The sequence below is a fragment of the Lutra lutra genome, chromosome 6 (assembly GCF_902655055.1).
Source record: "Lutra lutra chromosome 6, mLutLut1.2, whole genome shotgun sequence".
NCBI classification, from domain to species: Eukaryota; Metazoa; Chordata; class Mammalia; order Carnivora; family Mustelidae; genus Lutra; species Lutra lutra.
Window position 1 is genome coordinate 38,135,405 of NC_062283.1, and position 16,211 is coordinate 38,151,615.

At 33.7% G+C, this 16,211-nt stretch overlaps 1 protein-coding gene across 49 annotated transcripts in view; it reads right to left on the minus strand.

The window, feature by feature from the left end:
- RIMS1 (regulating synaptic membrane exocytosis 1) overlaps nucleotides 1–16,211 on the minus strand; it is a 507,054-nt gene that overhangs the window by 130,299 nt on the left and 360,544 nt on the right. For 14 of the 49 annotated variants that reach the window (XM_047733163.1, XM_047733161.1, XM_047733144.1 and 11 more), the window contains one exon: nucleotides 11,930–12,019. The exons of 14 other annotated variants lie outside the window; for them this stretch is intronic. In XM_047733163.1, coding sequence (XP_047589119.1) covers nucleotides 11,930–12,019 — 90 coding nt within the window. Of the gene's footprint in view, nucleotides 1–3,956; nucleotides 4,041–11,929; nucleotides 12,020–12,476; nucleotides 12,591–12,913; nucleotides 12,992–16,211 lie in introns of all 49 variants that reach the window. 21 more of the 49 variants (XM_047733139.1, XM_047733170.1, XM_047733141.1 and 18 more) reach the window with 5 other exon arrangements.

Consider the following 16,211-nt stretch of genomic DNA (forward strand, 5'->3'; position numbering starts at 1 on the left):
GATCCAACCTGAACCCCTGAACTGAGATCAAGAGTCAGACACTTAACCAACTGCGCCATCTAGGCGCCCTTATTTAAGACTATTTCATAATAAAATGAAAATACATTTGTTTGGTTTGTTTTGTTTTTAAATCCATAACATTTTAATTTAATTAGAATTAGCACTGATTCCATAAGAAAATATCTGTATATATGCTGGCTAACTACCTAGATGGCTGATCGTGGAATGCAAATGTCTATTATCTTGTCTCTTCATAAGCTTAGTAAGAAAAGTTTATATCTGAATAGAATCTACCTAAGTAAGAAATGTCCATATGCAGTGAAGATGGCTGCATAGGATTAGGATGTGTGCACCCTTTTTGTACAGTATCGATATTTATGTGTATGACAATAGCCATTAAACAGGCTTAAGTATTTTAGTGGATGAGTATATTTCACTCATTCAAATAAAGAACATTTTTGAAAAGCACAGATAACAAAAGATGTTATCAAGCAAATAAAAATAGTAAGTAAGGTACTGAATTTATAAATGGTTCTACATTAACTCTGCATCACTCTGGCAATGAACTCTGGAAGTAAAAAAGTAGGTGACCTCTTTATTCCAGAAATATTTTTAATGGAGAAAGAATATTCATTCAGTTTGAATCAAAGGAATCCACCTGACACTTTTGGTCAGAGATTCTAATATGCAATTAGCTGCTACTAAGTGAAAGTGTGGAGAACTATACAAACGTTGATCATTTACAAAAGAAATAGGACCTACTTTAGTGACTCAGGAATTAATCTTTAACACAGTGGGATGTTTTACTTGTGGCAATAATTTATTTGTTGTCAACAATTTAAAGTCCTTGAAAACAGGGTTATTTAATCAAATATTTTTAGTATTTATTTAAGTCACACACCCTAAAGATGTGATGTATAACGATGCAAAGATAGTCTCAATCAGATGGAGTTTGCAACTTCAAGCTAATGAAGTGTTAAAATACATCTCAAATGTTATCAAATAAGAATATATCGCATTTTACTGAAAAAGCATTTATGCCAAGAATATTTTAAAGTAGAATTAGATAGTAACAATTATGATTACTTATACTAGCCTTTCACATTTAAGAATGATTGATTCAACTGTGAGCACTAAACTCAGAACACCTTGATGCTTCAGGGATGTATTAAAATACATTCTTTTCTAACTTGAATACAAAAATATTGATTAATTTGAAGCCACAAGAAGATGCAAATCTTATTAAATTCACAAACAGAATTATGTATACTCAGGTTCATAAAAGTTACTTTTTACATGTTAAAATAATGCCATTTACAAAGAGGTATTTTGTTATTGGAATGATTATGTTTTAAACCGTCTTCACATTTTTAGTAATAAAACTGCAGGGAAATTTTCCCTACAATTTTAAAGTCAGAATCATCCCCTGGAATTCTAAATTTATGTATTTTTTTCCTCATCATTGTTTGTTTTAAATACTCTACAAATTCTAGGAAATCTTCCTAGATCTAGAAAAACCCCTTTCCACGTTAATTCCAAATAATCTATTACACAACTTGAGATGACATCATGATTGTTTAAAACTGAAATTAAATTGTGGGAAAATGGTATGTTAAAAGTCGTGTGTGTGGGGGTGTGCACACATAACCACAAGTATATTTATGCTGTAAGAAATAAGGGGGCAAACTAAATGCCTTCCAACTTAACTAGAGAACTGTCTTAAGCAAAATTTTTTGCTTATTTTCAAAATAATCAAATAGGACCTTGATTCAAGACATCCAAAGGCTGATTATATAATCTGTCACTGATTTTAGAATATTTTCCTAGTTGTCAGTGATCTAGGGCAAAAGTCAAATGACGCCCAAATCATCATGAGCTTTCAGTGTCTCCAAATCTGATGTCATCTTCCCTTCTTTCGGAAATTGGCAGAAACTTCTGAAAAAGTAAATAACGCTGATAAGAGGTAAAATGCAAGTGTTAAGTTTTGCCAAGTGGCTGACATGGTTACCTACAAATATAGCATCTGTTGATTTAGCTATTTTTCTGTCATATTTATGGGCGCATATTATTCCTATATTTTAGTAAAAGTTTATTGTAAATAACTTTCTGTTCCCTATAGTAATAAATCATGGTATCAAGCCATTTAAAATATATGCTTTTTGGTTGAACATAGATCTTATATGCAAATAAGTCATAATAAAAAATAAAATGTATATTCAGAATTATGTATTAGCAAAACTTCCTTAGTGATCTTATCTAAAATGATCATTTCTGCTCCTAAAATTTACTCATAAAGTTACGTATACAATCTACGAAATCAAATAACATAATTAATTCATATGTCATTAAATGACAACTAATTTCCATTTCATGTATATAAAAACTGCGATACTATTATTTGGACTTCCATTTTGCTTAATTTGTGACCCAACAGACTTACATCTATATTCATTATAAATACCGTTACATTTAATTGTCTTGTACTCAAACAGCATTACATGAGATGAAATTTACTGACTCATTTGTCTGGAATAAAGTCAAAGGCTTTCTAGAACTGTGTTTTATAAAAGGAAGTTCTAAGTCCTTGATGGCCAGAACCTTGCTTTTCTTAAACACTGCTGTGTCTCTAGCCATAGTAAGAGGGCACACTGCAGACCACAATAAATATTTGTTGAATGAATGAGTAGCAATGTGGATGTAAGTTTTGTTTAATTTATATGATTGCTTTATATTTTTATTTGAAAATACTTTAAATTTAGAATAATTTTTAGATCGGAGATTTGCTAATTGTTCTACTCTACTAAATTCTGTCCTAGGAACCAAAAGGAATTAGTTTTAAATTTCAAATATGAAGTCATCTTAAAATGTAAATTTCTTAAAGATTAAAACATGATTAAAATACTCTTAAAGTCTTTATAAACTACCAGTTTGTAGTCTTTTCCAAAATGGTAAAATGACTTAATTTTCTTTGAGTGACAAGGCTTAGTTTTTCTTCCAAATTGAAATCCTGAAGTTATCTTGATAATTTACAGATACAGAAAAAAAAAATTACATCACTCTTAACTAAGATTGCAATTATTCTGCTGTCTATATCCACACATACTGGAAATGAACAAAAGGAACCTTTTGTAAATGCTTTACTAGTTGTTCTGTTTCTGAGCTACCAAATACACTTCACTTCAATCAATATACCAACATGCTGACTGAATTTCTGCTTCGACTAGAAGAGAAGCACCCCTAACATTCAATAACTTTTTGTGACCAGTCAGAAAAAGATATTTAAAGCCAATGACTATATGTAAGAAGCACGGTAGAACAGGAGAACTGGGTTAGCTACACCTGTGAGAAGGATAACACAGCATTTCTGACATTATCAGCATGAGGCACATTCAAAGGACTGATGCTACTTTTAAAGACCTACCTTGTAGATTGACACTAGCCTTCGACAATATTTGATTTAAAAACACCATATACATACAATATATAAGAACCAGTTATTTTACTTCCAATCAGACATTTTTAATGTCCCCCAAACCTAAGACAACTGAGATTAAACCGTCAACCAGTATAACAAAGAAAAGGCTTCCGTGACAGATTTTAATATATTTTAAAACACCTGAAAAGTTTTATTTATTCATGTTTAAACAAAAACAACATTTAAATATGTTTCTAGAAAATCAAAACACTGAAACAAATGCTCATTTAAAACAGAACTCTTCCACTGGATCTGACTTTCTTGTGTTTAAACTACGCCATCTGCATGCCATCCTCATTTTAGTAACATGCTGAGGTGCTTTATTAGAGGTGGGATGCATTTAGTGATGGAATCACAACATATCTGGTTCTGGCTCCTGAGAGGAAGCATATAATGACCAACACTTCTCTTGGTTATCCTTCACTCAGTGGCCTAACAACCTGTCGAAGCCACTTGTCTGTGAGGAGGAGTTGGCTAGTACCTGTCATTCTCCGGAGACGCATGCTGGATTTGAATCCTGGGGCTAGGAGGTCGTCTCCTATCTAGGGAGGGGGACCATCTACCCCTGTTTGCCCAATGAACAAGACAGGAAAAAACAGGACATTTAGTAACTCCTAAAATAAAAGAATATATGGAACATTAGGACTGGAAAATCACCCCAAAAAGGCAAAGTGTCGATTTTTTGCTCCATAATTTACTTTTTGATTTTGATAAGCCTTGGACAGATAGATTATAATATTGTAAGAAAATAAATCTTTTCACCCTATAAGTGAATAGAAAAACAATTTATTTGGGAAGATGTTTGAAATCTGTTGTGTGTGATTTTGTTCTTTTGAAATGTGCTTGTGTGTGTGTACATATCTAAACACACACACACACACACACACACACACACACAATATATGACTTTAAGTTAAAAAGATGCACCCTTAAGAACTTGGCTTATGTTTGAATAAAATAGGTTTAATAAGTTACCAATGCTTTTTTGATACTAGGCATTGGAATTACTGGATAAAGCAGCAAAGATAAGGTGTGTGGATTTATTATAAAGCAGAAACACAGTTTTTATTTCTATGTTTACAATAATACCTTTTCTGTGATCAACAGCGAAATGAAAGTTTGAATCTTCATTCTTTTATTAAACTACCTTGAGATTCTGTGTACAACCACAAATTATAAACACCTAGTTGAAAACTCAGAAGAGGCAATAAAGGACTGAACAGGCCAGATTTGGGAACTTTTATATATTAGATATGAACACTTTGAATAGGATGATTCCTCTGGATATTGGCTTTCTTGTATGCAACAAGGGATAACTGAATTGTCTCTAAGCACTCATATGGCTGCAAGAGTTATAATTATCCAGACTAGTCCTAACATTAAAAAAAAAAAAAAAGCCATCTTCTTTGCTGTTTCACTTAGCTGACTGGATTTATTATTTGGACAAAAAGCAGCAAAGGGCTGTCAACATGTGACTAGGCTATCTGAGATCAGCAGGTACTTGATTCTGAAAGCCCCCTCAAGTCTGTCTGTGCTTTCTAAGGGTGCTTCACCAGTCACCCTTAGAAAGACAAACTTGCTGTGATTCAAGTAGGGATTTAAGGAAACTACGAAGCAGATAAAGGTATCAATAGCAGAATTTGGGGAGCAAACTGTGTGACATGTACTCTTCTAAGTGTTACATATTTGTAAAATTAAAAATACTTTGCATTAATTTTAAATTACTCAATAATTTTAGATTATTGAAATGGTTGGTCAGTCCAATCTGATTGCTCTAAAATGTATTTCACTTTATTGGCTTTTGTTCTGCAGAGACAATAAAGAAAAATATTTCTAAAATAATTGAGAACAACTACAACCACAATATCCTCTACATTATGTTGTGCTTAGTCGTGTTAAAACTGACAGAGTTGGAATTGTTTACAGTATGTGAAAACACAAAAATACAGTTAATGTGGGGTTTTTTTTGGTGAAGTAGTAAGTCACATTAGCTTGACAAGATCATGAATAACCTTGCTTCTTGAGGCAAAATTCCAGTCCTTGTGTTTATTTAAACAAAAAAGTAAAGGAAAATGCTGTAGTTATGGAACATGCAGTGAAAGCTACAAGAGGGAAAGGTGTACATTTGGAAACAGGCAACTGTGAACGCAAGCTATTAAAAAGTAATTTTTGATGAAATATGTAGCATAATACATGTGTTTTCTGTATACTCAAAGTCCTTCTGAATATGCTGATATATGGTACCAATATAAGAAATCCATTCGCTTTTCCCTCATATATTTAATATGGGGGCAAGATCAATTTACACTCAATTTTTGTCCAAAGACTAGATATTACATAAGTTTGACTATAACATGTTTGTGAGTTTCAAATATATTAGTACATCTTATATGCTTTTATATTATGTGCAATATCTTTCTCTCCTATGACACAGAAGAAAAGGCCAACAATGGACTTTTTATCCCCTTGTTATTGAGCCAAATACACATGGTTCTGCTTCCATTTTCATCTTGGAAGGTAGCAGGGCAGGCTATGTTGGAGTTATTAATCATGAAGTTGAACCAGCTCCTTCTCGATTTCTCTTTCCAATATAGCCTGCCTAGAAATTACTGGTTAGTTAGAGTATTAGTATTTCAGTATCAGGTATCCCATATTCATTAATTAAGACCCTCTATTTGCTCAGAGCTCATCCCTTTCCCTGTGATCACAGCAGAAGAAGAAATGTCACTCTGATGGTTGAAGGGTTGAATTAACAGGCTATGAGCTCCTTGCATAAGGAACTAGACTATTTGTTTTTGTTTAACTTTGACAGTTACAGAAAAAGTAATCAATATATATTTGTGAATGTCCAAGTAGATAACAAATTATCACAGATAAGAAATAATAAGAACCTTCACTAAGAGATTAACAGTGATGAGGGGGCCCATTGATGAGATACAAAGGAATTAGAACTTACAGGTCTTGGTAAGCAATTAAATGGTTCTTATGTCATGTCTTTCCACCCCCAGCACGGACAGACTGTAAAACATATGTGTGTGTGTTTGAGTGTGCAATTAATATTTACACTTGCATATGTACACCTTTCAATGGTGTGTATCTCTTGGCAGAACATAGCTAAGCAGTTCAATTTTCTAAAAGAGAAATTATATGGAAATGTAAACCATTCACTCCATAAATGGCACAAGTAAGAAACTTGTGAACTACTGTATTAGAAACCCAATCTGAACAAACGAGACAACTGATTATACAGTATGTATTTTTATTGTCTAATCCCACTATTCATTTTAGTCCTTAAAAAATGGGTAATGGGCATTAAGGAGGGCACTTGTGATGAGCACTGGGTGTTGTATCTAAGTGGTAAATCACTAAATTCTACTCCTGAAACTAATACTACAGTATATGTTAACTAACTGGAATTTAACTAAAAACTTGAAACAAAAAAATAAATTAATAAGTAAAAAAACTCCAATAATTGTTTTAAAGTAAAATTAATATAGATCCTTATACTCTGAGGCGAAGTTTATTTTCATTCAATTTATAGTTGTTAAGTTTTAGGTAGGTACCTCCTTTCCCCTTAGTCCTTGTGTTTCCATACAGAGGGAAATTCATTCAAGCAATGCTCCTGGTCTCTTTCTACCCTCTACCCCAGGAAAGGAGAACTGGCTTATTTTTAAAATTTTTATCTTTTTTTTAAAGCTTTTACTTATTTATTTGAGAGAGAGACCACACAAGCAAGGTAAGAGGCAGAGGCAGGGGAGAAGCAGGCTCCCCCCTGAGCAGGGAGCCTGAACTGGGGTTGATCCCAGGAGATCATGACCTGAGCTGAAGGCAGAGGCTCAACCAACTGAGCCACCCTGGTGCCCCAGGAGGACTGGTTTATAAAATCAGTGACTTTGTTGAATGACCAGGCACAGGTGACTTAGTCCTTTCTGGATTACTCCTTCCAAATCAACTTACCTACAAACGCAGATGCTATAGGACATAAACTTACAAAACAGCTCTAAGATGTAAGGCCTGGGACTGAAAATGTCTTGTGGTTCAGTGAATCTGACTGATTCTGAGATGAGTTATTAGCAAGCCTATAGACTTAAAGTCACAGCTTCTAAACTTGTCCCTTGTATTTATGGTGATAATTAGATCTCCTACCTTCTAGTTCTGGGTCTAGCTCACAATTAGACCTAAATTTGGAAACAGAAAATAGGGAGTATTTTTTAAAGAACCCAAATCTCCAATCGAACATTTACTAAAAAAATACTAATGTTATCACAAGAGAGGGCAAGGATAAATAAGATATAATCCCTCTCCTCCAGGGATAAAATATAACAGAAAAAACAAACACACTACTAAGTAAAATATAATATTTTAACAGAAATATATAATATTTTGTGGGCCCAGAAAAGTGAATAATTTTAACTGGCCAAAGGTATGGGGGAGCGGGTAATATAAAAAGGTTTAATATAAGTGAAATGACCTGTAGTCATTTATATATAGTTATCTGACCTGCATTTTTGAAGAATGAGTTAAAAGCAGACAACAAAGGGAAGATAGTATTTTAATTTTAATGAAAAGAAAACTTAAGATGAAAAGTAATAAAAACTATAAATAAAGTTTATGAAATAATTAATGGGGCAAGAGTGACAAGGGAAGGGCTTTAATATAATCCAATATAATCAAGGGAAGGGATCTGTTTGGGAGTTTCTCAGAAGAGAATTCTTAAAAGAGCAGGAAAAATGTTTCAGAAAATGTACCTGCTTATATGTCGAAGCCATTCAATAAGAGTAAAATTTAGGAAAAAAAAGTATTTTGCTATAAAAGGATGTAAGGGGGGGATAACGAATTTAATTCAGACATGCTGATGTACACAAATGGCAATCATTTAGAAATTCAGACCTAGTGCTCAAGAGAAAGTTCTGGCTGGTCAGTTACAGTGGAGCATTGTCTGAATATGTATTAGAAATTGTTGACAGAAATACGATTTCAGGGGTAGATGGGTGGGGCAAAGAAAAACTTTGATGCAGCTGGGAAAAACACCTCTCTTTGTGGGGTGGGATAGGAAGAAAGGCCAGCAAGAGGAAACTGTGTCCTAACAGGCATAAGAAAGAAACTTTGCAGGTGGTACTGAATAGAGGAGAGGCTCAGATGACAGGGTAGGGTTAACGCAAAATGTTACAAGACGCTGCTGGACAACTGGGGAGCCAGTGAAGTTGACAGGAACTTTAGCACAGTGATAGAGCCATGGTAAGGAACGGAGTCAGACTGCAGAATTTATGAGGAGGTAAAAAACTGGAGGCGGTGAGTAGACTACCCTTTCATGAACCTTCAATAAGGCTATGATTTCTATGAAAGGTCCAAGAAGAAGAAAACACATCCAAGAAAAATAACTCTTCTCCAGTGGCTCTAAAAATAAATGTTTCTGAACACTTAAGCAATAATTTGTTTTAAAACCTGGCAAAGAAAAGGTGAATGGCAGGCCTGTAACAGGCCTCTTTCCCAAACAGGGAACAGGGGTGGGGGGAGGGGATGGAGGGTGCGGGAATGAATGACCTGAAGCAGACCCTGAATAAAGATGGAGGAAAAGTGGATCAGCCTTGACCAGACTTCCTCGTAAACATTCAGTGGTATTTGCAACTGAAAACATAAAGAAGAGTCTTCTATTAGACATCTTCAGTAGGAAATAGTCTTCCTAGAACTTTCATTGCAAATAAACCCCAAATTTCTTGATTTATAAAACATGGCTAGATGGGGCAATGGACTAATCCAAACTTATTTTTGTTATTGGTGTAATCAACAGAATATATAATGAAGGCATTCAAAAACTGAAATGGCTTCCTTTGCAAACAGTGCTTCTCCATGCATGATCTAACCTGGGCCAAACCACCCTAATAAGGGAGGAAAAATGGATCCGGTGGTTTGTGACTCCTTGAAGAAAAGAAAATGTCACCTGTGCCTGGTCCTCCTCTATCTTTGAATTATTAGTGAACTATGGTATTGGATATTGAGTCCGCCTTGACAATTTCATCCTTTGCATTGGCACAAAACATCACTGGTTTTAAAAACTTAGTGAAGATACCTCAGAGAAGGGAAATGAGTTGGTATAAGAGCATACAAGTGTTCATCAAATGGTTCCAAATCAGCAAATCATTTAACTTTCATAGTTCATGAGGCTGTGGAAACACACTGCCATCTTAAGAATATGAAATTATGTTTAAAAATTTTTCTCTAACATTTTATCTACTATGTATAAATTAGGCATTCACATAAGAAGCTCTCTGGTCAATCAGAGAAATTAAGTAACCTGGAAGAGCCTCCAAGCCTCCTTCTCCCTACTCTCTGCACATTCTGCCTGGAGATGTTGGGTGCATTTTCCAAAGACAGCAAAGTCACCACTGCTGATACTGTGATGTTCTGCTTCAGAGTGTGCACAAAAGGGCATCTGAGGTCATTATCCTCCAAAACAATAAGAATCTACAACTTGTGTAATTTTCTTGATGAAAACTTATTTTATTTTCTTCTTGGCAACAAGGTTGACTATTTTAAGTGAAAGATCGTCGGTAACATGAATTTCTTCCCCTGTATCCCCTTTCATTTGTTTAATGGAAAACAACTTTTTATTAAATATATAGAGAGAATATAGGTTTCGATGATATTTTTCTTCTATGATAAATATACTCGCTGAGACTTCACTATGACCAGCGCAATAACTGGCCAGATTGTCTACAGGCTGATCTATTTTAAGGGTATTATCTGAGAGGCGAAACTAACTAACACATAGATTTGTGAACTCTATGGCTTTAGTGTAACAAGGGAACACATACTACATAGGTTTTAGCATAAGAATAAACCTGTGCTGTCCAATAGGATAGTCACGAGCCACAAGTGGCTCTTAGGAATACAAAAAAAGGAATGCAAAATAATCTACAGTTTTTAATTGATTATATGTCAAAATTATATTTCATCTATATACTGGGTTAAAGTATTAAAATTAACTTCATCTTTTTAATGTGGCAACCAGAAAATTAAAAATTATACATGTGGCTTGCATTATATTTCTATTAGCAGCTCTAAAAATGATACCAAAAATGTTAGGGTATTGTTTTATCAGAATATTCTACTGACTTGAGCAATACCATTCTGTTTTAATACCAGCAGAAACACACAAGGAAATAAAAATAAGTATAAAATTAAAAAAGGTTTTTCTTGCTACTCTTGTATTTACTTCTTTTCCTGAGGTGGATAATATACAACAAAAGAGAAAAATAAAACAATTTCAACTGTGATTTTAGAAGAGCTTATAGTTATTTCAACTAAAATTTCTCTTACAAATATAAAAAAAAATAACAAATTCGATTCCACTGTTTTCTATTAACAAAATATACAAATACAAGAGAAAACTAAATAAAAAAGTAATTTCTTCAGTAGAATCATATGCAGTTAAAAATGGATGTGTCCACCCATACCTATTATTAAAGTTCAGAAATAAACATCCCATAAGTAGATAAATTATCCAAACTAGAAAGATTGTTAAAGAAAAGTTTAAAGCAGCCCCTAAAGAAGAGGAGGGTTACATATTAGCACCGCTAAACGTTTTTCTTCAGGATTTGTAAACAGGTAGTAAACAAATCTCCAGTTAATGACTTCTAACTGAAAAGAAATAACAATTACATCTAAGGCTATCAATTATAACCAAGTTTACTGGGATAGAAAGTTCCACTATCATGGAAAAACTAGCTTCTCAGAATTAGGAGACATTGTAATGCAAAAACTTTAAATACATTTGAATTGAAATCATAATTATTTAATAATCAGTCAATTAAAAGTGTTAAGCAAAATCGTGTGTTTGTTTAAATGTGCATTTATTTTTGTAAGGCATCAGAAAATCTAAGATAAACATAGCCTTTTTTTGTTGTCAAAGTATAACATTGTGAAACATGATGTCTGTCAAAGAGTAAGCTGACTAAACAATGAATATAAATTCACAAGGGAAGTTCTCTACGTAAACAGAATTCTTATTTTAAGTTTGTGGTAGGTTGCTGTAAAACCCATAAATACTATTTATCGTCGGAACTAATAGGAAAGTGATCCTCCCCTTCGGATAACTCCCTGGACCTTACATTATCAGCATACTGAAGGCTCCCTGAGTCCTGTGTAAATGAAACCACTGAACAGCAACGGAAGGGGGAAAGCAGCAGCGAGAAGCAGTTACAAATTACATCACACCATTTGCAACAACATTCATGGAAATATGTGTATGTGTAGCCTGGGGCTTACCCACATACACATATCTCTCCTTACACGAGTATAATAAGGGGAGTGGGGGGAGATGGAGACAGTTAGCAAAGTGAACATGAATGAATAAACCTGTGAGACTCACATGAAACAAAACGAAGTGATTGAAAAAAAAAAAAGAATCACTAGTACAAATGATAGGAAATTAAGAAAGTCTTTATTTTATACCTTTCTCGTTCTGGTGAATGCAAACTAGTATCTGGTCTCAAGCAGTTGGTACTAGCACTCCTAGCCCTGTCAAGGGAGGGCTGCAGTTCACTAGTGCCAGTGCATTGCATCCAGTGGTAGAAGAGAAAGACAAAGAAAACAAAGAAAGGAAGACCATGTTAGAGAGTAAAGCATAAAATAATGTCCCCTTTACATAAAATGCAGAATCACTGTGATTCAGTTCATAAGGGTGTGAGAGAGCTGACAGGATGGCAGTGCAAAATTTTGTTTAGAAAATGAAACTAAACAAAGATTATGCTTGAATTGGTTTGCATAATTTTTTAAGAGGGTCTCAGACTGAAAAAAATGAGACTAGATCACACCTACTTATGAAAAAACTGGATACAGAAAGCACTAAAACAAAATGCCTAAAACTTCGTTACCAAGAACAGATGCCACACCAAAACAAAATGAAGGACATCGGAGGAGAAAAAATTTACAACTCAACTACTTTGGTTCACAACACCAGACGAGGGAAGTGGAAGGCATGACTTCCAAATGGTCTTACCTAACCAATATTTCATCAGTAAATCTCAATACTCTTGAGTGAAAGCATTCATGATGAAGGGGGAAGTCCTGTCTAGTCACTGACTTGGTTTTGGTATGTGCAGGCAGAATTGAGCTTCACACAGTAAAATTATCCAAAAATAAAATAACATAAAATTAACGATCATAATCAAAATCAACAAGTAAAACAACAAATAAATGACAAGACAACTAGAATTCTGATATTTGAGTAACTAGATTTCATTTAGAGAAATATTCTGGAATTCATAAGTTTTATAATTCAAGTTATTTTTTGGTTTCTTTAATTTAATGTTTCTCTGTGCATAATTACTTTCAAGAAGAAATGTTAGTGCTTTATTAGAATTTAAATTTGTCATTTTTAGTAGGCCAGGGATTCAGGATTAGTTTATAACTGGGACTCACTGTTATGACTCTTACCTGTAAATATGCCAGTGAGAACTGTTCTCTAATAAAGGCATCTTAGGTGGTAATGTTTTATAGTGCCTACCAAAATGTCTGGAACATGGCAACACAAACATGCAGGAAACAGAAAAATATATATGAAGCAAATTTTACTAGAGCATGGAAAAAATAGGAGGCCTATAAAGCTACAAACAAAGACAGCTCTTTTTTTTTTTATCAGAAAAACCATAGTAATTATTTGAAGGTAGAATAAGAATTATTAAAATATGGAATCATAGACATCAGTCTTCATAATTAAGATAAATACTCAAAATTATAATTTCATTGCCTTAATTTGAAAAATATCTGCTAACAAAACTCTGAGTTAATCAATATTTAAATTTATTCTTTAATCCCTGATTTAATATTATACCTGTTTCTGTGGAAGAAAACAACTCACAGCTAAATGTATTAGCCAAATAATTTATGTATTTTTGGAATTAAAATGTGACTGAGAGAGTTAACATTCTAGCAATAAGCAAGAGCTGACCAGCATGCAGGGAGAAAGCTGGTCACGGGACTGGGCTGCAGAAAGGAAAGGCCAGACGCAAAGATCAAGTGACTGCAGTGGAAGAAATCCTTCCCATTTACTAACTTCTGAATCCAGATCCAACCACAGGTAAAACTTATCACTGGAAATCAGATGAGATGGGCAGTAGATGCAAACTTGAATATGAATTTTGATTTGACAGAAAAAAGTCCAACTTTATCTAAATTATTTAAAAATCTCTGAGGGATTCTGGATGACCTCTGCTACACCAAGGGCAAATTAGATCAAGTTAATCATTTAATTTTTTTGACAATTTAATAATGTTTCTACAAATTTAATTGCTGATTATAAAACTCACAAGTCTATTTCAGCTCATATTAAAATACAAAAGGTAAGGGAATATACATTTGCTGAGGACAAACTAAACATTCAAACACCCCACTGGTTTACTCATATTTATACTAACTGTCAAATCAAAAGAAATCTCTTAAGGCTTCAATTTAAAAATATATTAGAGCACTGTATTTGAAAACTGACTGGAGACAAATTTTACTGAAACTAAGGATTCTGCCTGCTTCACAGACGATAGTCTCCTTTTCAACTCACAACCTTAAGCAAGTATCTTTAGCAACTGGTTGTTAAACAACTTTTTAAAGCAATCGGTTCAAAAGTGGTTTGTTTATTCAGGAATGCTCAAACAAGGGTTAGCAAAGTGTGTGAAACAGAATGGAAGATAGCATAACATTTATATATAGTATGAAGGCTTAAATTCCTGCCTTGGCTTTGCCACTTAATGGCAATGAACCTGGCTAATGCAGGTCAGGCCTTTCTATACATTGATATAAAAGATGAAATAACATCCACTTAATAGGGGTTCTCAGAGAATTAGATAACAGATATAAAGTATCTAGGACATAGTAAGGCAGTTATATATAGAATTTTCTGCACATTACTTTCTTGGGTTGTGTTTTTATGAAAAAGGGGTTTAATGGTTAAGATATGTATTATTATAAGTATTAAGTTATAATAATTTTAAGCTATAATTATAATTGAATATTATAATTATTAAAATAAATAGGCAGAAAATGGATTAAACAACATGAGACAGATTTCTTTTTTTTTTTTTTTTAAGATTTTATTTATTTATTTGACAGACGGAGATCACAAGTAGGCAGAGAAGCAGGCAGAGAGAGAGGAGGAAGCAGGCTCCCTGCTGAGCAGAGAGCCTGATGCGGGGCTCGATCCCAGGACCCTGGGATCATGACCTGAGCTGAAGGCAGAGGCCTTAACCCACTGAGCCACCCAGGCGCCCCCTGAGACAGATTTCTTGACTCTAACATGCTGTGCATACTAAATCTTCAGGGAGTGACTATAATTTGCAAAGTTTCCAAAATATGTTTGACTCACAAACTCTTTTATTGGCACCACACCAACTCTTCAGAATCTAATTGTGGAAAAACTAGTTTAGTGGAAAATGTCAATAGACTCATTTTGAATCCTTGCTTGTTACTTATCAAATTAAACTTTCTCAGCATCTTTCCTCATCTGTAAAATGAGGGTAATAACATTCGTATCATATAATTACTGCCAGAGAATTGAGATAAAGTACATTAATGACAACACTATGTTTGGTGCTCAATGAATTTTATTTTCCTTGCTTGTTAGAAAGTAGCAAATCCTCAAATTTTATTCTTAAAATTCCTAGGTGAATATGAAATGATGTATTTGAAGACTGTACAAAATGATGAAATTACCAGCATATCATATTTTGCATATCCTGATATTTCACCTTTATATGTAGAAAATATGGGAAAGAAAAAATATATTTAGCTGTTCTAGTTCCATTCGTCTAAATTTATTTTACTTTTTTTATAGTCGTAGTCAAATCAATAGGACTATGAGGAAAAGAAAACTTTTTGAATTTGTAAAAACATTGTTCCTACTGACAAACTATTTGCTAGGAAAAACAACTAATAGTAAGCCTGGGCAGTTGAACATTATAAAGAATCTGAGATAATTTTTACAATATTTATAATTTTATATTTTTCCCCAGTTCACAGTCAAAACTAGTATTTCCTCATTTTTTTTTTCCTGTGGCACTACAGGAAGACATGGAGGTTGTTATCAATAGGATAATTTTATATATATAAGAAGCTGAAACAATTCTTATTAGCATGATCACGTTAGTATAACGGAGAAGAGCCACACGTTCCATGCAGACAAAATACATTTCGCATTTGTCCAGTCATAGCTCTTTCCTCCTATTTCCTACTATCTTCGTATTGACCAATGTATCTGAAAAAGTTTGCCTGGGTTGTCGGTTTGTTTCACTGACTTTCTACTTCCTTCCCTTCTATTAACTCTAAATTGACAGTAAGTGTTTACAGACTGCATCCTATGAGTAATCTGTAGGAGATTTACTAATTAACTTATTTATTTTGATTAGGAAATCCAAGACGGAATGAGAGGTAAATAAAGTATCAGATTCTAAACTCCAAATTACAGGAGAATATTACAACTCTTTTTCTTTTCATCTTTAAAGAGGCATCATATTGTTCCATGCTTATATGAGAAAGTTTGTATTGCAACCCTGCTAAACTGGTTGGGGGGATGAAGGCAGGGAGGGTTTAGAAGTGAAAGGTCAAACATTCTCATTCTTCATCAAGAAGGAAGTTGATGCTCAGCTAGTAAGAAGTGACTGCTATAAGATTTTATTAAAAGCAAACGGAATATAAACAATAGTAGATTCCAAAAGGAAATTAAAAAAGGCTAAAACAAACATCA